Source organism: Phoenix dactylifera, chromosome 6 (assembly GCF_051530095.1).
Source record: "Phoenix dactylifera cultivar Ajwa chromosome 6, Ajwa_hap1_PhDact_Kaust_v1.1, whole genome shotgun sequence".
In the NCBI taxonomy this organism is placed as follows: Eukaryota; Viridiplantae; Streptophyta; class Magnoliopsida; order Arecales; family Arecaceae; genus Phoenix; species Phoenix dactylifera.
Genome location: NC_143195.1, coordinates 20,801,241 through 20,826,965, shown reverse-complemented (window position 1 = coordinate 20,826,965; position 25,725 = coordinate 20,801,241). Strand labels below are relative to the sequence as shown.

The following is a 25,725-nucleotide window of genomic DNA, read 5'->3' as shown; positions in this document are numbered from 1 at the left end:
AGATTTTTGTTCCCACTCCCTCTAAAGCTATAAAATCAAGGGGAGAGCAAGGGGAGAAGATAAGGAAGTGGGAGAGAACACATAGGAAAGAGATTTCAAAGAGATTTCAAGAGCAACCTCCCAAAAGCACAAAAGGGCTATTCAAAGCAAAAGAGGAAGAAGAAGAGCATCCGAGTGAATCCCAAAGCTCCCTCTCCAACTGTGTGCTACCTCAGTGATCCTCTACCTTGTGCGAAATCAGAAGAGGGTCAAGTAAAGAAGAAGCCGAGTTCCTTCATCTACAAAACTTGTTTGAGGGCTTCTTCTCTTTACTCTATTTATTTATATTGTTATATCTGCTTGTTTAAGAAGCTTGTATTTGTTTTAAACTCTTGTTCTAATATCTTGTAACTTGATTCAATCAAAGGATTGAATCAAGGGGTTAAGGTTTGTTGGTGAGCCAAAGAAAAAACCAACGGTGTAAGGTTGTGGTTGGTGAACCGAAAAAAACCAACTGGGTTTGATTGTGAATCCGGAAAAACAATCGGTTGGTTCTAGTCGGTGAGCATGTGAAAACCGATCGAGTTCGTTGTGATCTCATGAAAACAACAAGTTAGGTTGTGAGCTTGTAAAACAACCGGCTGTAATTGAGAGATTATAGTGAAATTCCCAAGAGGTCTTGGAAAGTGGATGTAGGTGCTAGGGTGCACCGAACCACTATACATCTTTGTGTTTGTGATGCCTTATCTCTTGTATTTCATGCCTTACATTCATACTTGATTGTGTAATATCTCTAGCTTTGTTTCCTATAGATTTATAAGTGATTGTTTAGAACTTGCTTAGCTTCCACTCCATTCTTACTATTCAGATAGATTAAAATTGATCATACAACTATAAGTTAATTTTAGATCAATTGCACCCTAAATCCATAGTATAATTACTCTAGCTTAATTTTCCACTGCTTTACTTGTAATTGCCTAGAGCTTAAGTAAATAACATCTTATCATTCCGCTGCATTCAATTCTAAGTAAATTAGGGAATATAATTTTTAGAAAACCCAATTCACCCCCCCTCTTGGGTTGTCACCTTGGGCAACAACCTGGTTAGTGCCTTCATGTGTAACTTCCAGCCTATTCCAAATTTTTTTAGCAGTCATGCAAATAGATATACGTTTAAACTCATTTGCATCTTAAGAACAGTAAAGAATACTCATGGCTTTTGCATTCAGCTGAGACATTCTTTTATCATGGTCATCCTATTCAATTGTAGGTTTGAATAAGGTGATGCCATCGATAATCTTAGTTAGTGTGTGAGGTCCATTAACAATAACAGTCCATAAATCGTAGTCAAGTGCTTGAATAAAAATATGCATACGTTCTTTCCAATAAGTAAAGTTTGTGCCATTGAAAAGAGATGGTCTGTTGGTAGATTGCCCTTCGGCAATAGAAGATCCCATAGAGGCTGCCATTACCTTTAACTCTTGATTATTATATCAATAAGTTACTGTGAGTACTAGGCTCTGATACCACTTGTTGCCCAAAGGTGCAGCCCAAGAGGGGGGGTGAATTGGATCTTCCAAAATTAATAAAGTGAAGTGAATGAGTTACTGAAATCTTCTAGTAACTTGGAGATTTAGCAGCGGAATTAAAGTAGCACAAATAAACCAGTGAATAAGATAAGAAATATAGTTAGAAATATACAGTGGAAGAAGAGAAGCAAGTCACACACGAACACAAGGATATATAGTGGTTCGGTTCACTCCCAACACCTACATCCATTCACCAAGCCACGCTTGAGATTTCACTATAATCCAGCAAATTACAGCCTGATTGTTTTCCGGACTCACAATCAAAAATTCAGTTGGTTTTTCCAGGAAACCAACCGAAAATCTATCACTGTTTGTTTTTCCGGACTCACAAACAACCCAGTTGGTTTTCAGACAAACCAACCAAAAATTTTACACCATTTGTTTTTTCGGGCTCACAAACAACCCAGTTGGTTTTCAAACAAACCAACCAAAAACTTTTTCCCTTACTGAGTACTCTTGATTTAGTAACTTCCAATCAAGGCTTGGAAAAGCCTTTACAAGTTTTAGACAATGAAACTATTACAGCAACAGATATTCCAAATAAATGAATGCTGCAACCAGAAAACTTAAAGCTTCAGAGAATATAGAATAAGTCAATAAAAATAAAAACTGAAGCCGATGAAGAGGTTGGCTGTGGAAGAGTGTCCCAATGCTTGAACACCAGCTCTTCTTGATGCAATGAGAAGCTTCGACTGATTTCCTCACAGGAAATGGTTTTTGAAGAATGTCGGTGAGGATGATAAACTTTTCAGCTCTTTTTCTTCTCTCTTTTTGATTTTTGTGGTTTCTTCTCTTTGATTATGTTTCTTTCCTCATTATCTTTTCTTTCTGAGGTTTCCTTCAATATATAGACGAGTTCATCAGAGGGATTTGAATTCCTTTCTTTCCGTTCTGATTGAAATCTTTTCTGTTACAGAAGAAGACAAAAGTTGTAACAAGCTTCCCGTTGTGGTCCCAGCAGTACAAGAGTCGACTCATGTAACTCAGGGGTCGACTCATATTTATCCTGGGTCGGCACTTCAAGATATTGAGATGGCTCTTGCTGTTGCAACTTTAAAGGGTCGACTCTTTAACCTTAAGGATCGACTCATTCTCTTCAGGAGTCGCTTCTTTAAACACAAGGGTCGACTCATCCAATAATTTTTCTGGCCAACGCTGAGACTGAACTGGGGTCGACTCTTCAAACATAAGTGTCGACTCTTTAATGTCGGGAGTCGACTCATTTGGAACAAGGGTCGACTCATTTGGAACAAGGGTCGACTCTTCAAATCTTGTCTCAGGCAGTAAAATCTCTCTGTTTACTATGAACTACACAAAGGTCGACTCATGTTTTGTGGGGGTCGACTCATTGACTGTGCCACTTGAAGAAACGTGCCAGAGTCAACTCAAACTTGTCCTTTTTGCTTAGGGATCAACTCAAGTGTATCAAAGAGAAAACTTTAGACTTCACCTTTGATCTCCATGGATTGGATTAAGATCATTTTTCTTTTAGAATATATCCAATAAAGTGTTCATGAAGAATTAAGGATAATGATTTTGCAGTGCTTCATTTCTTTTGATTTTTCTTGACTTATAAAACTTCACAATTAAGTCAGCATCATTAGTACACAACATTATCTCAAGTGTTTTGTAATCATCAAAATTCATTCTTTAGGGTTGACAAATAATTATTGAATTATTGAAAGATTAATTAGCAATTAGATTGCTAATGAACTCAATTTGATTGAATGATTGGGCTTAGGTTGAGTCAAATTGAATAGAATTTAATTTGGGCTACATCAGGGTTTGACCTAATTGGATTGGTTTTGACCAAGTAGATTGAGCTTGACCTAATTGATGGAACTGACGCAATTGGATTGGGTTTGGCCCAAGTCAATTAGAAGTCCTTATTTGATAAGGATTATGAGTCCAAAAATTCAGAATTAGATAAGAAGAAGAATTCCTAAATTTTAGGAGTCTAGTTTTATCTCTTAGTGAAGATTGACACCTCATCCTTATCCTCTTGGTAATACTTCTTAGAGAAGGAGTATTCGATGAAATTAAGAGGGATTATTCCCCTCTTATCTGCGTATTTCTTAAAATTTTTGGAGATTTTATTAGCCAAATAAGTTGGCAAAAATAGAGGTGTGGCGTGGGGGGTCCAAGGCTATAAAAGGACCTCCATGCCTAGGGTTCAATAGATGCTTCTTTGGATTTTTAAAAGGGTTCTAAAAATTCTGAGATTGGGTCGTCCTCCTCTTCTCCTTCCTCTCCTTCATCTCCATCATTCGTCCCTTCAAAAAAAATCAAAGGTTGAGTGTTTCGAAGGAGAAAGTATCAACCATTGCAGCACCTCTGCACGAGCTAGCACTCCCACGGAGGAAGATCTTTCTAGAGCTTTGCGTGGACTATCCGTAGAGGTCAGACGTGTGTGCGGCTATAGAAGATGATCAAGGCATCATCAAAGTCCTCAAAGCAAAAAGGTATGGATCTAATCTCATTAAAAATTACGATTAGAAATCAACTAGGTTGCTGAAATTCTGCATGACTACATGTTAGACATAGAATCATGCATACTTGTTTAGGATAAATGTTTAAAATCCTGGGTCTATTTTTGTTGTAGAGATATGATCTCTAACATGTATAGGAATTAAATAGTTTAATTCATACTTCTGCAGTAAAATTTTTAAAAATATACGCATGCGACCACTAGGATTCCTAACAACTGAAATATCCCTTTATAGTTCAGCCTTCTGCAACTTAACTAGCATGACTTTCATGAGTCCTTGGTCAGTAGATTTCGAGGTTTCCATAGGATAATCTTTTGTTATTGCCGTCTGATGTGCCAAAGTCTTCAATTCTAGTTTCTCATGCACCACAATACTTACATACATTGGTTGACAAGTCGATTCTCCCATCATAAGGATGGACTTGGCTATCGTCACTATACAACTCACTAAAATGTACTGTGGCATCACAAATCAGCTTTCAACTATGGGAATAAGTTTTTCAAATTGTCTCACTATGAGAGTTGAAGATGTTGCATAACACTCCAAAAGTGGCCCTAGTATCGGCTGCTTCTCTGTCGCTACTTTCTTAGCTTTCATTAATAGTGATATGATGGCATCTACATAGTTGTCCCACCAAAAATAGTGTGACGATGTCTACAGAGACTCTACTAGAGATAATACGATGATGACAACACAACATCCCACTAGGTATTCTAGAAAGCATGTTGCCTTCTTTTCTATCTACTCTAGATAAGTTAGGTAACTTGAGATCTTTAGAGAACTCAGTTGGTCGAGGTAGAGGTGACCCACCAGCTTGACCAGGTTGACCTGAATGCGTGTGCAAGTGTGCCATCAGTGTAGAGTAGCATGGATCCAAATGCCTTGACGGTGAAGGATTGTTGCCACCATCACACCACTTGATGCAAGAGCAAAGGCACTAAATCCTTAGGAAGTGCGCATGAAGTTTGGGTTTGATTTCTGGTTTGTTTCAATCCTTAATTGAGTTGTAGTTTGCTGAATTGAGTTCTTTAATTGAGTCCATGTAATTGAGTGTCATGTAATTGAGTGTCATGTGGTAATCAGTTGGCTGAAGATTAGGAGGCGTGGAAGAGAGATTCATGCTACAAGGAAGAGTCCTCCTTTCATTAGAAAATCTTCATGTGAGATGATCGATCCTTGCTGATTTTTAAGGATCCTTGGTGGATGATTAGGGCGTCAAAGGATTAGGGCTATTGCGTGAGAAGGTGGGCGGATGGAAGAAGGATCAATGGAAGGTGCTGTGGTTTTGATGGTAACAAGATAACTAGGAGCTGAATAGAAAAGTCTCACCTCTATCCTAAACCCAAGGATTTTCCAGCATCTCACTGAGGAAGAAAGAAACCTTTGGAGTCTCACCAAAAGAGGAAGAAGAAGCCTCTCACCTCTAGATCACAAGAGCAATTGGAATAAAATAAAAAATTAATCTTATGACAAAACTCAAATTAAGACTCATGACTAAACTTCTAACTAAAGTAGGATTTGACCAAGTCAAGGGACGAAGTAAGATTTGATCAAGTCAAGGGATCAAGAAGGACTTCTAATCAATGTAGGAGTGGACCATGTCAAGGTGCCTCAAACAAGCATCATGCCTACCCTCCTCATGCTTGAAGAAGCCTTGACCAAGTCAAGGGCTTATCAAGCCTCCATGTGTGAAGGAGTTAGGGCTTTGGTTCTCCACGCCTTACCCATCCAAATGTGATGAAGCCTTGACCAAGTCAAGGGCTCATCAAGTCTCCACATATGAAGGAGTTGGGACTTGGTTTTCAACCTTCATGCATGAGGGGATTAATCAATTAGACCTTGACCAAGTCAATTCCCCTTCTCACACTTACATAACATGGACTCTTTGATGCCACTTGCCATTTAGTTACATGGACTCAATTAAAGGACACAATTCAGTAAACTACAACTCAATTAAAGATTCAATTGACAAAACAAACAAACCAAAAATCAAACCTAACTTAAAGTCCCAAAAGACACCAACTTTAACCAAAATAAAATAAACTCAATCCAATGTAATTAAATGCTGGAAATCATGAACCCAATTTGTTTTCGGGCACACCCAAGCGACGATCCACACACGACGCACATTTAGGAACTCGGACTCCTACTCCTGCATCAATTCTTCTCAGCTGAGAAGAACTTGACTCCAAGTAGTTACTCTAGTTCTTTAAGATTTATATTTAGTGTACAACTGATGTCATACGTAGTACAATTTTTTTTTTAGCATCATGGAGCTTCTTGCAGAAATAGGTGAACAAAACCAAGAAATGATGTACTATTATGAGGACTTGATGAAACAACAGGAGATTTTGAAGCACACATACTAAATTAATCAGATGTTATACATATATCTTCATTGAATTCTGAAGTAATGTTGAATTTGATTCCTCTTGATTGAATGGTGAATAACTCAGAATATTAATGCACAAACTCGAAAAAAATTAAGTTGTGGAAAGCAATACTTATATACAAAGGAAAACACAAAGAACATGAATGCTTCATTGTCTTTGCTTTTGTGTGACATCTACTTACTTTCCAGGATGACACCATAGAAATCAGTGATTACATTTTTAAACTTATGCGATTGTTTGTAATTAATATATATATTTTGCAGTGCAAAATTGTACAACACTAGCAACTGGCAAGGCCTGTTATTTTTGATATCCCAACTCATCGAACTTTCTTGGTCGAGCAACATTTCTGATAAAATCATCATCTACTAACTTTCTTAGCAGCTGTCGCTTGACCAACAAATCTAGATGACATTCATATGTACCATTAAAAACCGAGTGTGAATACGATAAAATTGTATGAGGAGCATTCTAATTTCACCTCTGACAACCGATACCCACCCGTAATTATGTAACTTTTCCATGTTCAGTTCTAACAACTTCTATTTCTTCACCAGCTTGGCAGAGCGGCTCACAAGATATGTTTTGATGCCACCGCATTGTATCTGATGAAAATCTTCAACCCTTGTCACTCAAGCTTGCTTCAGCTTACCTTACGTGCAGTAAACCTTCAATTCTATCCATGCCCTTGAGGCAGCACTCAAGGCCTAAAAATCTAAACTTGGAGACTGCTGACAGTTTGGTATACATGGTTTGGAGTACGATTATTTACAGAAATCAACACTCTGCTAAATCATTTCGATTCATTGGACATGCTTAAGATCACGAGGCAGATAAAACAATTCTGTCCAAAATCGAGAACGGGCCATTTTTTGTTGCTTGAGGATTCAAGTTGGAGCTGTCATGATGCTATTTACTTCTCAACTGCATAGATGGATAACTTGCAAATTGAAGAAGCAGAACTATACAAAACAGAGTTCTTGGGCCCATCGTAGGTATCAAACCAAAAGATGCACAGTACTTAATGGTGCATAGCACAAAATGACGAGTTGTATAATGATAGAACTGATATCAAGAAACTTCATTTGCCTCATCCGAATTACTATTGATACTAAAATGTGAAGGAATTGGTACTCACTTCATCATCATTTGAAACAACTTCTTTTGTCTAATGCTTTCTACAACAAGAACTAGCAATAATACTGAACCTTTCAAATGACCAGTCAGTCCCTCAGTATTCCCATTACAGAGATTAAAATGGTATTTTTCGTCAATCTGCTATCCTGGTGATATCAGTTGTCCTTTACACTGCCTTCTCTTTTATGCTTCATTTACTTTCCCTTCATCCCAATTGGACAAGGAATTAAAAAAGATGAGAGAAGTTTGACTTTTTGATCAACAAATCAAGAAAATCCTATTACAAGAATAAAGCATGAGTGAATATAATAGCTCAAATTCTAATCCTAGATTTTGTTCCAGGTATTAGTTAAACATCCAAGTACCAAGTAACATAAAGTTAGGTATTAGTTGCATCAGATATCGAGAACAAATTTCAAGATATCTAGGAAAGGACCAAAGTGCGCGTATATACTGTCAGCTTGATAGTTTGTACAGTATACATATGATCCATAACAAGCATCAAATGTCATGTGTGGCCAATCCTAGATGAACGATGGTATATTTTTAGGCTACAATCGAAACATGAAGGAGAAATATGCATCATAAGAATGTCAAGGTACATATACCTGAGACAAGCACCTTACTTTAATTGGATCTGATAAGCAATGCTGGTAATTTAATTTGATCTGATAATTGAGCACTGCTAGCAAGATTTCAAAACCTATCCATTCAAAAGACACAAGTTGGCTCACATGAGCCAAATAGGGACCTACATGGAAATGTGGTAGAATACAGAGATGATTGCTCACTGATAGGCTCAGAGAGATACAATGCAGGAAAGGAGAGAAACTGAAGTCACAATTCTGACTCCAAAGTTGCAACTTCCAGTTGATTACCAGCATGATTGTTTTCCAAGTGTCTAAAAACTTAACTTTCACATGGAAGGACTCCATCTATATGTATGACTATGTTGCAAGCCCATAGATGCATGGACAAAATGTTTTACATATTTTAGTCAAATTCATAGCTTCAATCAATTAAAATAATGCTAATGAAAAAGCTTCAATCAATTAAAATAATGCCAATGAAAAGCTTTTCTTACTTTAGCAGAAGCACTTGTGGATGCTTGCGTCTCAGCTCGCTGGCAGTACCTTTGTCCACTTAGCTGCATCAACAACCTCCTTTTCATTTCGGAGAACCCTTCGACCTTGAATAACATAAAATAATATGTCAGCGATCACTAGGGTGCGGAAAATTGAAAGTTGATTTCTTCTATCTTTATACCTTGTTTTCAGTTATTAGAAGATCAATCCTCTTCTTCTCATTGTTCCTCCTTAAGGATTCAACAATAGCAGCAGCAGTGTTAATCTGGAGATAGAATGCAGCAATTATCAGATAAATGAGTAAATATTTAAAGAACTCACAAAATTCACAAAATTATAACAAAAAACAAGAGATATTCAGGAATATGAGGGGACAGTATAGTTCCATGTCTACAAATAACGGTTAAACAACTATTAAATGATGCATATTAAAAGGGGAAATGCCGAAAGGCTATGATAATTTCCAGAAAATTTAGGGGGGAAATCATCTCCAATAATTCTTTGTTTACAATCATATTACTTTTAAGAACAATTTTAAATTGAGAACTTCGACCCAATATTCACCAAAGTCTCAGCCCCTTTAAGAAAATCTGCAAATATGTATATAATTTTCCTTAGCAGCTAATAATTTCCAATAAGCGTGCTAGCAACTGAGAACCCATTCATTTAGTTTTCCTTCCCTGAGGAAATTTGTGGATTGTGCAAATAGAATTCTATGGTGATCTAAATGCAGCCAGGTCAAAACATTCTGAAATGCAGTTCCCTACCTACCAACTAATACTTGACATTTATATTGCTGATTTATATAAACATATTGAGACATTGTTTTGTCCCATGACATGTTTATACATGACAGGATGAAACAATAGCCTTTCATACCTGTGCATTTTTGTCCTCCCATTCTAAATTTATGATATCTCACATCCACATTGAAACAGACAAGAAAATCAAAACCTTCTTTAAAGTTCAACTGACAGGAAAGTCTATGGCTTATTTCTTATGCTCTCATTGCTTATAATATGATTGTGACGAGTTTCATGCATGGAGCAGATCACCATATTTCATAGTTAGGCATTGAGATGTCAACTTATGGCCAACTATTATATAAACAGGCTCTCAAGGACAATGTTTGTCACTTTTGTCATGCTTTTATGGGATCAAAACATACTCAGGTTTGGCTAAAGCAATTCTGCAATGTCATCCTTGATATAAAATGATCATACATTTTCTTAGATATACAAGTATCTTTCTACATGTATAATATTTGAATTGAAGAGATGACATCACCTTTTGTGATTAACGTCATTTCATCCCATCAGTAATTGTATCCAAGTCCTAGTTACCCGAAACAAGAACAGATATGGGGGCAAGAATGGGAAGCCTGTTTATAAAAAATATAAAAGGAACTGGGTGTGGGAGAAGCAGGTGACACACCTCAGCTAGCAAGCTTTTCATTATTAGACTATACTATGGTCCAACCTTGCTTTTTCCCTTACATTTTAGCAAACATAAGTTACTTTCCTAAAATCAGTCTAAGACACTTTCTATAAGAATAATTTAAGTAATTATCAGTTTTCACCTGAGAAGGCCTTCTAGCCAAACAAAGCCAAATTCTGACCAGAACAAAGGATTTTGAGTCAGAATCTTCTATAGATTTTATTGACGTCAGATAATATTGGACTCCGACAAATAAAACACTCCATATCTGTTTGTTGAAGATTGTTACTTCATTTCTTTATCATCTACGCCAGCAAATCTCAACCTGACAAAATCAAGGTGGATTTTTCTGAAAAAAAAATGAACAGCAAGTTGGTCGGCTTTTCCACCCTAGAGCTTACGTGCATTGTTTCATAGCAAACTGACCACCAAAGATATTTCCTGTAAAATATATGAGAAGGAGGAAGATGACATGAAGTACACTGATAACGACATTTTTCTAAGACACAAACCTTGGTTTAATACTTATATGTTTAGAGGATAGTTTTAGGTGTTAAAACAAAGCAGTGGAGACAGATCAAAGTTCAGCTTACTAGACCGTTGAATTTTTTGCTAGTTTTAACATTTTGATATACATTTTTACCATGAAGACCCAAAAATGTTCATGTTATCTTGGAAAATTTGAGTTCAAACCCATTGAACTTAATTTGCATCAAAGCATGAAAGGACAAAAGCTTAATATTCATCTTGTTAACAGCTAGCCTACTTATCTTGTTTTTTTGGTTGTATTTCTAGCAAGGACTTGAATGGTGAAATTTTTTTTTCCTAACAATTTTAGATTATTGAGTCCTTTACCTTTTTTGCTGTTTTGGAAATGAGTAGATTGTGATACTGAAATGATCGAATCCAGCATAAAGGTTTATTCTTCATCCCTCTCCCTCAAGCAAGTTGTTTTCTCTCTCACTAGCATACAGATCCATTGTAGTGTTTGCATTTTCTTCTATCAATATGTCATTCAGTATCATCCGCATATCAAAAAGGTTTAGGACAAGTATCAATTGTAATTGTTTTTACTGCTTTTTGCTGTGATTTTTTTCAAATCCAAAAGTGAATTTCAGTGATTGGTCATCAGCATAGAGTGAGAGATGAAGATTAGTCCTGTATGTGCAAGTGCTATCGACGTGTAGTTAGGGGTCAAGAGAAAAATTGGATGATGCCTACCAACTTGCTCAGCAAATCCAAGTTGGCCAAAGCCCATGGTTGTATAAGTAAACTCAGAAATCCAAACTCTGAGACTTCATATAAAAACCTTGTTTTGCAGCTGGAATATAGAATAGATGGTTGCAAATTTTAACTTTGATTGCAATCAAGCTTGTAAATCCATGCGCTGCCCGCACCATATATATACAAATAAATCATATTCAAGGATTATTTGTACTTTAAAGAACCTCCTTTTGATTTCCCTAACTTCAAGTACTTTCTATGGATCTCTGTATTTCTTTTGTTTGTTGTATATATGAATTTCTAGATGATTTTAATGCAAAACTGCATTAGCCAGATCTTAACCTATCTAAAGAATCTATCTGGGCTCAGACCTTAAACCTTGATCTGAGCATACATTTTCTTAATATAACACATAAATGATGCAACAACTCAATATTGAGAATGAAACTAAATCATTAATTATGGGAAAAGATCCGACTAAACCACCCAAGCAATAAAAACAAATACTATGGATCAAGCACACAATTAATCACCCTAAATTCCATAATTCTAAAAATTTACTAAATCATTCATTCAAGTTCAATATAGAAACTCCACCCCAGTGACAACCAATGGTGCATGAAAGAAGCAAAACTTGAAAGTAACTAAAAGCAAAATGAAAAAAGAAAGAAAGGAGAATAAAAATGAAAAAATTTTAATAGTTCAGAATGTGTCAAATATACTCCAAAGGGACCTCTCGCTCTCAACTTGGAACAGTTGAAATAAAATACAAAAGTATAAAAATGACCAGTTAAGGAAGAATAAGACAATCATGATAAAATATTAGCCATAGAATCTATGATAAAACAGGGTCAGCTGCCACCAAATGAACACAAAATGGTTGGTCTTGGGAAATATAAATTATTCCCCCCATCTTGTTAAGAAAACAGCATAATGAAAAGAAATAATTGTATAGATGTCGAAGTCATATACTATCTAGGTCATAATAGAAACTTATACACATGAGGTATGACCAGAATAAGAAGGGAATCAATATTCTAACTGGATTATGACTAATGGTCTATATTACGTGAAACCTGAATAAGAATGGATCAATAAGGATTAAACAATATCCTAATTGTTTCTTGTTTTATCAAAAAAAAAAAGCCCTATATATAGTCTTGTGTTACATGTAGTCCATATAACTTTGTGTAAAATTCCTGTGCATAAACCAATATCAGTATAACTTACAAGAAATATACTGACCGAAAGCATTGAATAATTAGAAATATCAGAAGGTACCCCATTTTCTAGTAAGTCGAATACTGAAAAAGAGGATGATGACATAATTCTCATTATAAAGCAGTCTATGGCATCTGAATAAACATTTGGATCTTGGTATTGTTCATTTCCATATTTATCTGAAGTATCTATCTCGAAAAAGCCAAAAGAATTTTCGCCAAAGTCATCAGTTTCAAAACTGATCCCTTAACAATGGCATGCGCTTGCATCATGAAATACCCTTTCTAGTCTACTGCATAAAGTTAAAGTGTTACTGTCTCTAGTCTCCTCCTGAACTTCCTTTCGAATTACATCTTCATCTAATGTTTCATATCCTACTAAAACCGAATTACATATGAGTTTGACAATTTAATTCACAATAATATTCTTAGTTAAACAATTTAGAACATTACTTCAGTTGTTGGGGGAAAAATGTTAATTTGTATCTTTACCTGTGCAATGGATATATAACAACCAATCATATCCTTAATAAAAATGATGATATTCCATGAAGATCCAAAATTGTAGCCTGAAATCCACAAGCTGCTGGATGCTTAGATCCCTCTCTTCAGGGAAATATCTTCTAGTTTCTTCAATGAATTCCAAAGTTGTATTTAGATTGGGCTTAACCATACATAGGTTCTCATTTTGATTTGATTTCTAGATATGTCCTTAGTCTAGTATTACCTGTTCAGCTCCAACTTTGGGCTACTAGAAGTTTAAGAACTTCTGCTATCAATGGCTATAAAGGAAAAGGCATCTAACACAAGAAGGTCTCCAAAAAGATATAGATGGTCTTTCTAAATAGTCAAACTCCTCTACCAAAGGATTAAACCTACTATAGAATCCTTTCACTGAACCATCCGTTTCCTAACTCTACCATCCCATAATTCATTCAACCATCTTTGACTACAAGAATTACAATCAAAACAATTCTCTGCCTAATGAATGCAATACGTTCTGTTAAATAGTCTATATTGATCATCTGTGAGGGCATTTCTACTTCCCAGGCATGGTTGCAAACTCTTTTCAAGTTTCATTTAACAAAGTGAGTTTTGACTCAGCAGTATTTGCAGTTTCAGTTGAAAATTTTAATTGGAATGCCTATCTTCATTAAAGGACAGAAAGCTCATCAAATGGAAGAAAATGAATACTTCCTAAACCTAAAAGCAGGGCACATGAATAAATTCCATGTCAGAAGTTCAGTTGCCTTGTTACTTATACAAGAATACAGTTAGAACATGAAAAGGCTACTCCGCAGTCTTAGATTATGTAAATTACAAAAAGATTACCTTTTAATCTTGCGTCAGCACACGAGCATCATCTGGAAGAATTAGTTGTATGTATCAAAAAAAAAAAAGCACTGCTTTCAGGCATATTTAAGAAATTTGGAATTTCAAATATCCCATCATGATGCAGGAATTTTATGGTAATGCACAGAAAAGACTACTGGCATCATGTCCACGCTGTTTCTTCCCAATTAAGCATCTCCTTAACCATTTTCTTGACCATCCTGTATCCGTACATTGGTACATGAACATCATTTGAGAGAATTGGTCAATCAAAATAGCTCATGATTCTATCGATAACTCAAGAACACAGGAAGCTGAAATATCAAACGCAACATCATGATGCAAGAATTTTATATGATCACCAGCCTAAAGTCAAGAGGAACGGTATTAGATGCTAACAGGAGGAAGACGATTCTGCAAGAAACTCAATCCATCATTGTTTCAACATTTACTCAAGAAGGATGAAATCAAGAAGATTCATCTCCTACCTGATTTTCCATATCTTTATTGCCCTTGTGCAAGAAACGCAACCTGGATGGCGTTTCAATTATCGTAGCCGTCAGCTCGGCATATCGCTTGTCTACAGCATTTTTCTTTTCAAGGCAGTTTTGCAAGCTCCTGTGGATCTCTAGTGCTTCAAACTATTACAGCTCCAAACAATAGCAAAAAAATAAATAAAAAAAAGAAGATCTATATAAGCAAGAAGCTTAATTAGATGTGGGCGAAAAAGAGAAAGAAGAAATAAATTTGAACACAAGAAAAGAATCTGAAATTGAGGCACTTGGGGAGAAGGAACGCGAACATCTCTCAGTTCGAAGAGCACGCTCAGTGGCTTCCAGCATCTCTCGAGCTCCGAGAGCTGATCTTGGAGACTGCGACGCTTCTGCTCGCAGGCTTCGAGCTTTCGGGAGAGCTCCATCGCTGTGATGGGGTTCAAGAAGAGGGATCGGAGAAAGGGAGGAGGGTTCAAGAAGAGAAACCACAATCCTTTTCTCTTTTCCTTAGAAAGCCAAAGAACAAGAAGCTCTGAGCGCGAGACGAAGAGGGAAAAAAGAAAGAACCGAAGAGGGGAGGGAGGATAGGGGTTTAAATAGTTAATTTAAGTCTAATGGGACCGTAGCGGTTTCAATATGGCTACGGCCTCCAGTCCGGATCTAATCCAATGCGCAAAATTGAGTAACTAGAATCCGGAAGGATTGGCAGCAGATTAGATAAGGCATAGGGCTCGTTTGGTTCGCAAAAAAATAAAGACGAAAAGTATGATCAATGAAAAAATAATGAGATACCTCTTGTTTGGTTAGAGTTTTCAAAAAAGAAAGATAAGAAAGTTGTATTCCCATGGAAATATAATTCCCACATTTTATGGAAAAGTGTTTCCCATGAGAAACATTTAAAAGTTACTTTTTCATAAGGCGAAAATCACTCCATTTTTATTTTTTTGCAAAAAGTCCCTTTAGTATTAAAGAGGCATTAAAGACCTAATTTTTATTAAGGGTATAATAAGAATTATACATAACTTTCCTAGAAAAGTGGATGGTCAACCAAACATAAGCACTCTGGAAATCTGTCACTTTCTCATATTTAACCAAAAATGCCAAAAGTACATTCCCAATCATTCTCTTCCTAGGAATGTTCTTCCCATGAATTATATTCCTAGGAGAAAAAATGCTTCCCGCGAACCAAACGAGCCGGTAGAGTAATATAAGAGTGCATTTGTTTAGCGACTAAAATTAGAATTAAAATTTGAATCCGAATTTATTAAAATAGGAAACCAAATGGCCATATCCATAGGAGTGTTTGGTTTGTGTTCAAAATAATAATGAGATTTGAATACAAAGAGATAGTGGAAATTAAATTTTAGAGGATTGTGGCATTCCTATTTCCTCCAAAATCAAAATGAGAATAGAACTTCTTCCAACCAGATAGCTCAAATAGAAGTCACTCATTGCTTTTCTCAATCTTATTCCAAAATCCAACTCCTTCTAACCAAATATACTCTAAAAGTAGTCTTTTATTTTGCAAATATTTTCTATTATATAGTTTTGTAATAGTCTTGCCAAAAAAACAACAGTGCTTCAATCAACTCATTTACTAGTCATATAAAGAAATTGGATAACTATAATTCAAAAAAAAAGAAGAAAGTGAATGCATGTGTCTACTATGATGACATTCATTATATAGATGGAAATTGCTTTAAAAAGAAAAACATCCTTGTAGGATATCCATGAACCAAGTTTTTAATAACATCAATATCTATAAATAACTTATTGCTCTATCAACATTATCCATTTATAGCTAAAATAATGGTTATTAATTGCCCAAAAGAAGCCTTTTTATTTTGTTGATCATTTGCTCAAATGTACTTCACTAAAAATATATTGAAATAAAAATAATGATAGATAAATCAACTTTTTTTTTCTAAAACAAATATTTCATACATTACGCATACAAATACACTCAATAAAGTCATAAAACAATAGATTGGGGAGTGTGAGGCAACTCTCCCTCCCCCGTCCACATGGTGTTTCCAGCATGGTTGGCCACGTAGGCAGCCACCCAATCCACAACCTGTTAGAAAACTCCGATCATGCCGCTGAAATTCAAAAAATTCAGATGCAGCAGAAGAGGCATGCGCGGGATCAACCGTTCATCGTATGAACGTTGTTTCAAGACCATTCGTAGATAGATAAGGATTAAAAACTTTTAGAAATATTAGGAAGATCAGATCTTCACCTTGTGCGGGTAGATGATCACCGCAAACTGAAGTTCGTGGTTTAGGATGAAGGTTCGCTTGAAGCCGTTCCAGTGCCCGGCCTCTACGGGTATCCACACGAAGCAGATGACCAATCCAAGCTTTCTATCTCCCCGGGGTGCTAGCTCCCTTGCAGAGATAACTTTTAATGGCTGATCTCCTCTCTTTCAATCAACCCTTGATTGTGCTTGAGAGGAGGAAGAAGAAGGATGAAGAAGAGGAAGAAGAAGAATCCCCACGCAGCCTTCTTTTCTTCCTTGCGTTGGATGAAGGAAGGGAAGAGGAAGGAGGATCCGCCAACCACCTTTGGCTTCCTCCTTGCTTGCGGCTGAAGGCAAAGGGGAGGGAGAGGGCCACGGCACAAGAGAGGAGAGGCTTCTCCTTGTCCAATTAGCTCAGCCCCAAAAATCCCTCTTTAAACAACAAGTGGAGCTCCTAACTTTTAGGAGCTCCCTTGAATTAATTCCAAGAGGGGTGCCGGCCCCTCTTGTTGCCGCACCCATGAACCCAAGGAGAAGGGGCTTGAGCCCCTCCTTCTTGTGTTGCCCTAATCCTCATCTAATGAGGATTGGGTGGCCTTAATTTGGTTTAGCCCTAATCCAATTAGGGTTTAACCAAGGGTGAACCAATTTGGATCCAATCTAGGTAAGTCCTAATCCAATTACAACTTAAATCAATTTTGACTTAATTGAACTCTTCAATCCTAATCCAATTAGGAGTCTTATTGATTCATTAGATTAATAATTAATTGTGACTTAAGAAATTCTAATCCAAATTAGGACATATTTAATTTTAGTCCTAATCCAATTAGGACTCTATTTGAATCCGAAGTCCTAATCCAATTAGGATTTCTAGGAATCCTATTCTAAGTAGGAATCAAAAATGAATTCAAAATCCTAATCTAATTAGGATTGTAGGAATCCTACTCCAAGTAGGAATCTCAGTCCTACTCCAAATAGGATTCCCAGTCCTAATCCAATTAGGACTCTAGGAATCCTACTCTAAGTAGGATTTGTGTTTTAAGTCCAATTAATCAATTCCCATTGTTCCTTCTTCAACTGAATATCAATCAAATTGATTACTTATGATTCCTAATCACTATTCAACCATCGGATCGGTCAATACTTCTAGTGTGTGACCCCATAGGTTCTATTCTGACTGGTAATGAGATATATTGTGATCTCTATCACAATATCATTGAAAACTCCTTTCAATGGATTGGAACGATTCCAACTCTACTCATTTGGGTTTATCGATCATCGAGATAATCCCTGTGAGTCCCACCATCCACCAGTGACACCTAGCAGCATGTAGTGGCTACCCAGTAGAATAGAATGATGAACCTCTAGGTGCAGTTAACATGTGATACAGTCCTTCTATCGTAGATCCCTACAGGACGGAGGTCATGGATAACTCGTCAAACCCCTTCGTCTGTCATATGTCAAGATTTATTCGACTCGAGTTCGATAGTGGAAAACTCTTTCTCCACTTTATATTACTGCCCTGGCCAAGGTCTTAGAACTCAGTCTAACAAATCACATAGGATCACTCCTCTTCTATCAAGTTCGATAGATTCCATGTAAGTGCATACCCTACTCCTACAGTGAACTTACTGCAGCCAATCTACACTACAAGGATCCATGACTAGAGACCATGTATACGTGTAGTCAAACTACAATAACCTCACTGTGAGTAGCTGAAGCACCGCAGGTCAAAGGACCAGTCATACTACTGCAACATCAAGCAAGTCACTGACGAGTGGATAGACATCCAAGTGACTTCTTGTCTTGGTCACGCTCAGTACCCTTGTTCTCTAGCAAGCACCTGCACTATCACTTCAGTGTCCCTACACTATGGACTCAAGTCTCGTCCATCCAGAAGGAAAGTGATCTGTGCACTGATCGGATCGATCACCGTCCTCGTGATGATCCATTGATCAGGAGCATTTAGAAATTAATCACTAATGATACATGGCTCAAATTCTCAACTCTTGAGAATATGCATCATCATCTTATTAATTTCTTGGACGATTCATAGACACATAAATAATATGAATGATAAGATGCCTTTTATTTATTCAATAATAAATAGTCAAGTACAAAATTATGTCCCTAGAATTAACAATGTGTCAGCCAGATTGGCTTCTAGGGCATACATCTAACAATCTCCCACTTGCACTAAAGCCAATCAGCCATAAACCTAAGCCCCATCTTCTCAAGATGTGTTTTAGTTTTCTGCTGACTTAGCTGCTTAGTGAATGGGTCCGCCATATTTTCTGTGGAGTCTACTCTCTGATCCTCTACTTATTTTCTTTCGAGGTAGTCGCTTATTAGGTTAAACTGCCGCTCTATGTGCTTCGATTTCTGGTGAGACCTTTGGCTCCTTAGCTAGTGCTATGGTGCCTTTGTTATCGCAGTAGAGTGTTATGACATCTGATGACATTACACCTAACTATGCAATGAACCAAAAGATTTCCACTGCACCCTTAGAGACGGCTTAACATTCAGCTTCTAAGGTTGAATTTATAATGATCGGTTGTTTGGAACTCTTCCAATTTACTGAACCACCATTGCACATATTCTGATGTAGACTTTCTATCATCAATATGTGTGCATCCTTCTACCTTCAACTCTGATCTTCTTCCAAAGACCAAAAACATGTCCTTAGTTCTTCTCAAGTACTTAAGACTGTTCTTCACAGCTATCCAGTGCTTCTTGCCTGGATCTGATTGACATATGCTCGTGACATTCACAGCATGTACTATATCAAGTCATGTATATAGCATGGCATACAGGAGGCTCCCTATTGCTGATGCATAGGGGATCTTGCTCATGCGTTGAATCTCTTCAGATGTGTTGGGGCACATCTTCTTGGAGAGATTAATTGCATGCCTTAGGGGTAAGAGACCCCTTTTGAGTTTTCCATGCTGAACCTTTTCAGCATTTCCTCTATGTACATCTTCTGTGATAGGCCAAGCATCCTTTTAGATCTATCTCTATAGATCTTTATTCCCAAAATATAGGATGCTTCCCCAAGGTCTTTCATGGAGAACTCTTTTGACAACCAGACCTTGACCGAGGTTAGCATGAAAATATCATTCCCTATCAGGAGGATGTCGTCCACGTACAGTACGAGAAATACGACAGCGCTCCCACTAACCTTTTTGTAAACACACGGTTCCTCTTCATTTTTGATGAAATCAAACGTTTTGATTGCGTCATCGAAACGAGTGTTCCAACTCCGAGATGCTTGCTTTAGTCCATAAATGGACCTTTGCAGCTTGCAGACCTTGTGATCTCCATCACTGGAAGTGAAACTCAAAGGCTGTTCCATATAGATGTCTTCATCAAGATATCTATTCAGGAAAGCTGTTTTCACATCCATCTGTTAGATTTCATAATCATGAAATGCTACAATGGCAAGTAATGTTCGGATGGATTTCAGCATGGCTACAGGTGAAAAGGTCTCCTGATAGTCAATGCCCTCACGCTGACTATACCCTTTCGCCACAAGCCTTGCCATATAGGTCTCTACCTCTCAATCCGAACCTATCTTCCTTTTGTAGATCCATTTGCATCCAATAGGTACAATACCTTCTGGTGGGTCTACTAAGGTCCAGACTTGGTTGAAATGCATGGAGTCTAACTCTGACTTCATGGCTTCCAGCCATTTCTCGGAATCGATATCTGATATCGCCTCGTCGTAGGTTTTGGAATCTTGTGTATGATCCCTATCTCCCACTAGGAACATTTCCTCGGTATCCTCTTCTAGTATACCTAAGTATCTATCGGGAGGATGGGAAACCCTACTAGATCTATGAGGTGGTCGAGGGTCATCGTGTACTGGCTCTGTATGAATGGGTTCGATAGAATCCATGACTCGTTGCTTTTTAGAGACTTTCTCTTCAAGCTCAATTTTCCTCCCACTGCCTCTATCAAGGATAAACTGTTTTTCCAAGAAGATGGCGTGACGGCTCACAAACACATTGTGATCCTTTGAGACGTAAAAATTGTATCCTAATGACTCTTTAGGATATCATATAAAACGAGCACTTATGGTCCTAGCCTCTAGCTTGTCTGCCTGTAGTCTCTTGACGTGGGCCGGACATCCCCAAATCTTGAGATGACCAAGACTTGGTTTCTTACCATGTCATATCTCATATGGTGCGGTAGGAATGGACTTTAGAGGGAACTCTATTCAACAAGTAAATAGCTGAAAATAGGGCATCTATCTAAAGAAACAAGGGTAAATCAGTGAAGCTCATCATGGATTGGACCATATCAATAGAGTCCGATTCCTCCTCTCTAACACTCCATTGAGCTAAGGTGTACCAGGAGGAGTCCATTATGGAACTATACCATTCTCCTTAAGATAATCATGGAACTCTCCATTAAGGTATTCACTTCCTCGATCTGATCGAAGAACCTTAATGAGTTTTTGTGCTTACTTTTCTACTTCATATCTAAGCTTTTTGAACCTTTCAAAAGTTTCATTTTTGTGTCTCATACACATATCCATACCGTGAGTAATCATCGGTAAAATGAAGAAAAAAATTACAACCCCTAGCCTGCACATCGAATGGGCCACACACATCAGTGTGTACTAGGGTAAGTATTTCAGTGGACCTCCCTGTGTCCTACAAAGGATAATTTGGCCATCTTTCCTTGAAGGCAGAATTCACAAATCAAATATGACTCGAAAGTCAATGAGCCCAAAAGCTCATGTTTCTCCAATTTGTTTATTTTGTCTTCTCCTATATGGCCAAGCCTGAGGTGCCATAAATACTTTAGATTTATCTCATTTTTGGATTTATTAGATCCTATGGTATTCACTGTTTGCTCAGATATATTCACAGATACATTCATATGTATGTGATAGAGACTGTCAATCATAAAACCATTTTGAATCAATTTAATTTTAAAAATCTTTCTGTGCTAAATAAAATACAGAAATCAAATTTTTGCTAGCAATAGGTAACAGTCCTTAAGTATTCTGAGCATATCTAACAAACCTTCTGAAGGTCTATCACCCTTCATGTTCTTTATGCTTCCCATGTATGTAGGACAGTTCCTCTTCCAATGGCCGTCCATGATGCAATGGAAACACTTTTCCTTGCAATTGGCCTTTTTCTTGGAACTTTCTTACTTGGTGTTTTCTTAGTACTCTGCTTCTTCGCAGGCTTCTTCTTCTTTCAAATAGACTCTCTCTTGAAAGTATAAACCAACTTGACAGCGAAAACGATACCCCTTGAACTTCTTCAAGGTTCCTAAGGTAGTTACCAATTTATTTAACAATTCTATTTTAGTGCATACAACCTTGTTCATATGGTAGTTTACTATAAACTATTCATATGAAGCTGGAAGGGATTGCGGGATCAAATCCGTTTGCAATTTCTTGTGCATGGTCATGCCAAGCTTCTCAAGTTTCTCTAAGTCCTTTATTATGGTCAAACCATGATCATGGACAGACTGCCCATCGTGCATCTTGGTTTTGAAGAGCCTCTTGGACACTTCAAACCGAGCTGCGTGACTCTGATCACCATACAACTCTTGCAGGTGATTTAATATGTCCCTGGCAGTCTTCATGTTCTCATGCTGGCATTGTAATGCATTGGACATGGATGCCATTGTGCAGCACCTAACTTTATTGTCATTGTTCGTCCACTTAACAAGCGTCTTACGCAGATCAGTGATCGGACAGATTGGTAACATGGGGATTCCATGGTCTAGCATATACCCGAATTTCTCACAATTCAAAACTATTTTTGAAATTTGCTGAGCCAATCTTTATAATTGGGTTTGGTCAAACGGTTGTTCTATAGGATATGAGTTAAGAGTCTAGAAGCTGACTTTATAATTCTCAGAGAGTAAAGATTCTAGTTAGACTTTTGTACTTGATCCTAATCTGTTCTAAGGTCTTTTAGAACAAATGTAACTCCCACTATTTTCTCGAATTTCTCACACTCCCCTGGTAGGAAAACGGAAATCCCACACGACTAGGGTTTCTAGTGGGTACTGCGATCCCACCGATTTACATGCCACCTCACCTAACAGTTATTGGTGACACATAGATTGATGAATGTACAACTCTTGTACAATGCTTCTCAAGCATGTTGCAGTGTAACTTGGTCTCTAAGCCATGAAGACCTCACCTAATAGTTATTGGTCCCATTTCTTAGTTAAGTCAGACCCACCGTATAACCGTAGGAATAAAGTCGTCATTGGGTCCTCACCTAACAGTTATTGGTGCCCAACCCCACCTTTACCCTACAACATCTCATGTCTATAGAGAGGTCCAGCCCCCCAATGCAACTTGACCACTGTATCCAGCCGAGACAAATCAACATCAGAAAGGCCTTAGCAGCTCTACTATAGTGGAAGACCTATTGACTTAATATTGGTTAATCAGGTCTTAGTGTTTGCAACTTGAGCTCTTCATAAGAGGTAATCGAACAATTGGCCAGGTAAGCAGGTGGGAGGCTCCCCTTACTCAGAGAGTAAGGTCCTAATTAAGTAACCACCTTTCATGCTTTCCTAGACACCAATTAGATCAATTAATCTAATATGACTTGCTTATGTTGGTTCACTCTTGACTTGATTGAGGAGGTTTTAATTTAGGTCTCAATTGGGTTTGCTACATCTCATGTAAACCTATCTACCCGGCTTTCATTCACATCACATGCAAACGGCACATCACAAGCAGTTATAATCGCAACAATAATTAAAGCTAAACTTTAAATGGGTGATGATCATGGATTCTAATTAGGTCGTATTACAAGCACATGCACGTCAATCGATCAATTGGTCTTCAACTCTTGAATTGGTTCCAAGCCTCCTTGATTCGATCCTTGACCAACTCTTGATCCAATCGCCATCAACCGCTTAGACCCCTATTCATCTCATGCCTTGTCTTCAACTTGATCGTTGACGTACATCACATCACAGAAATACAACCAGATGTAAAATAAAAATAATAATAAATTACATCTTCTTTTAGGAGGCACGCAGGTCTCTCAAAACATCAAATAAGATGCATGCAAGCATCTGAAAAATTACATGACATTACAGATCACATCGCAGGTCATTACATTTGATACCAAAAGGGTTTGAATCCTATGATCATCACCATATGCAGCAATTATAATTTTCAGATCTGAAAACTAACTGATTATCTCATGACATAGGTTGCTGATCATGCTAATCATGATTCTAAACTTTGTAATCCCATTAACAATGCAATTAGAATCATCCTTTTATCACATAAAAATCAGCATGCAAAAATCAGCACCCTAGAAAAAATCTGCATGCAGAAAATTTTCAGCATGCATGATCATTCAATTTTCAGATCTAATAAGCCTATTAATAATTAATCCTTACCTTAATCTACGATGTCTAGGCTCTGATACCACTGTTAGAAAACTCCGATCATGCCGCTGAAATTCAAAAAATTCAGATGCAGCGGAAGAGGCATGCGCGGGATCAACCATTCATCGTATGAACGTTGTTTCAAGACCGTTCGTAGATAGATAAGGATTAAAAACTTTTAGAAACATTAGGAAGATCAGATCTTCACCTTGTGCGGGTAGATGATCACCGCAAACTGAAGTTCGTGGTTTAGGATGAAGGTTCGCTTGAAGCCATTCAAGTGCCCGGCCTCTACGGGTATCCACACGAAGCAGATGACCAATCCAAGCTTTCTATCTCCCCGGGGTGCTAGCTCCCTTGCAGAGATAACTTTTGATGGCTGATCTCCTCTCTTTCAATCAACCCTTGATTGTGCTTGAGAGGAGGAAGAAGAAGGATGAAGAAGAGGAAGAAGAAGAATCCCCACGCAGCCTTCTTTTCTTCCTTGCGTTGGATGAAGGAAGGGAAGAGGAAGGAGGATCCGCCAACCACCTTTGGCTTCCTCCTTGCTTGCGGCTGAAGGCAAAGGGGAGGGAGAGGGCCACGGCACAAGAGAGGAGAGGCTTCTCCTTGTCCAATTAGGTCAGCCCCAAAAAGCCCTCTTTAAATAACAAGTGGAGCTCCTAACTTTTAGTAGCTCCCTTGAATTAATTCCAAGAGGGGCGCCGGCCCCTCTTGTTGCCGCACCCATGAACCCAAGGAGAAGGGGCTTGAGCCCCTCCTTCTTGTGTTGCCCTAATCCTCATCTAATGAGGATTGGGTGGCCTTAATTTGGTTTAGCCCTAATCCAATTAGGGTTTAACCAAGGGTGAACCAATTTGGATCCAATCTAGGTAAGTCCTAATCCAATTAGAACTTAAATCAATTTTGACTCAATTGAACTCTTCAATCCTAATCTAATTAGGAGTCTTATTGATTCATTAGATTAATAATTAATTGTGACTTAAGAAATCCTAATCCAAATTAGGACATATTTAATTTTAGTCCTAATCCAATTAGGACTCTATTTGAATCCGAAGTCCTAATCCAATTAGGATTTCTAGGAATCCTATTCTAAGTAGGAATCAAAAATGAATTCAAAATCCTAATCTAATTAGGATTGTAGGAATCCTACTTCAAGTAGGAATCCCAGTCCTACTCCAAATAGGATTCCCAGTCCTAATCCAATTAGGACTCTAGGAATCCTACTCTAAGTAGGATTTGTGTTTTAAGTCCAATTAATCAATTTCCATTGTTCCTTCTTCAACTGAATATCAATCCAATTGATTACTTGTGATTCCTAATCACTATTCAACCATCGGATCGGTCAATACTTCTAGTGTGTGTGACCCCATAGGTTCTATTCTGACTGGTAATGAGATATATTGTGATCTCTATCACAATATCATTGAAAACTCCTTTCAATGGATTGGAACGATTCCAACTCTACTCATTTGGGTTTATCGATCATCGAGATAATTCCTGTGAGTCCCACCATCTACCAGTAACACCTAGCAGCATGTAGTGGCTACCCAGTAGAATAGAATGATGAACCTCTAGGTGCAGTTAACATGTGATACAGTCCTTCTATCGTAGATCCCTACAGGACGGAGGTCATGGATAACTCGTCAAACCCCTTTGTCTGTCATATGTCAAGATTTATTCGACTCGAGTTCGATAGTGGAAAACTCTTTCTCCACTTTATAT

The 25,725-nt window shown here is 37.6% G+C and overlaps 1 protein-coding gene across 3 annotated transcripts; it reads right to left on the bottom strand.

Annotated features, from left to right (window-relative positions):
- Positions 1-1,039: 1,039 nt before the first annotated feature.
- LOC113461671 (uncharacterized) lies at positions 1,040-14,949 on the bottom strand. 3 transcript variants are annotated; one of them, XM_088723347.2, is made up of 5 exons: positions 14,666-14,949; positions 14,373-14,525; positions 8,853-8,936; positions 8,671-8,775; positions 1,040-7,789 (listed from the first exon to the last, which is right to left on the bottom strand). In XM_088723347.2, the coding sequence occupies exons 1-5, from the start codon at positions 14,801-14,803 to the stop codon at positions 7,781-7,783; spliced, it is 489 nt and encodes a 162-aa protein (XP_088579473.2). In that variant the 5' UTR covers positions 14,804-14,949; the 3' UTR covers positions 1,040-7,780. The 3 variants fall into 3 exon arrangements, with proteins under 3 accessions (XP_088579473.2, XP_088579471.2, XP_038975144.3); XM_088723345.2 differs by having other exon boundaries at positions 1,040-8,775; XM_039119216.3 differs by having other exon boundaries at positions 1,040-8,775; positions 14,687-14,949.
- Positions 14,950-25,725: the final 10,776 nt, after the last annotated feature.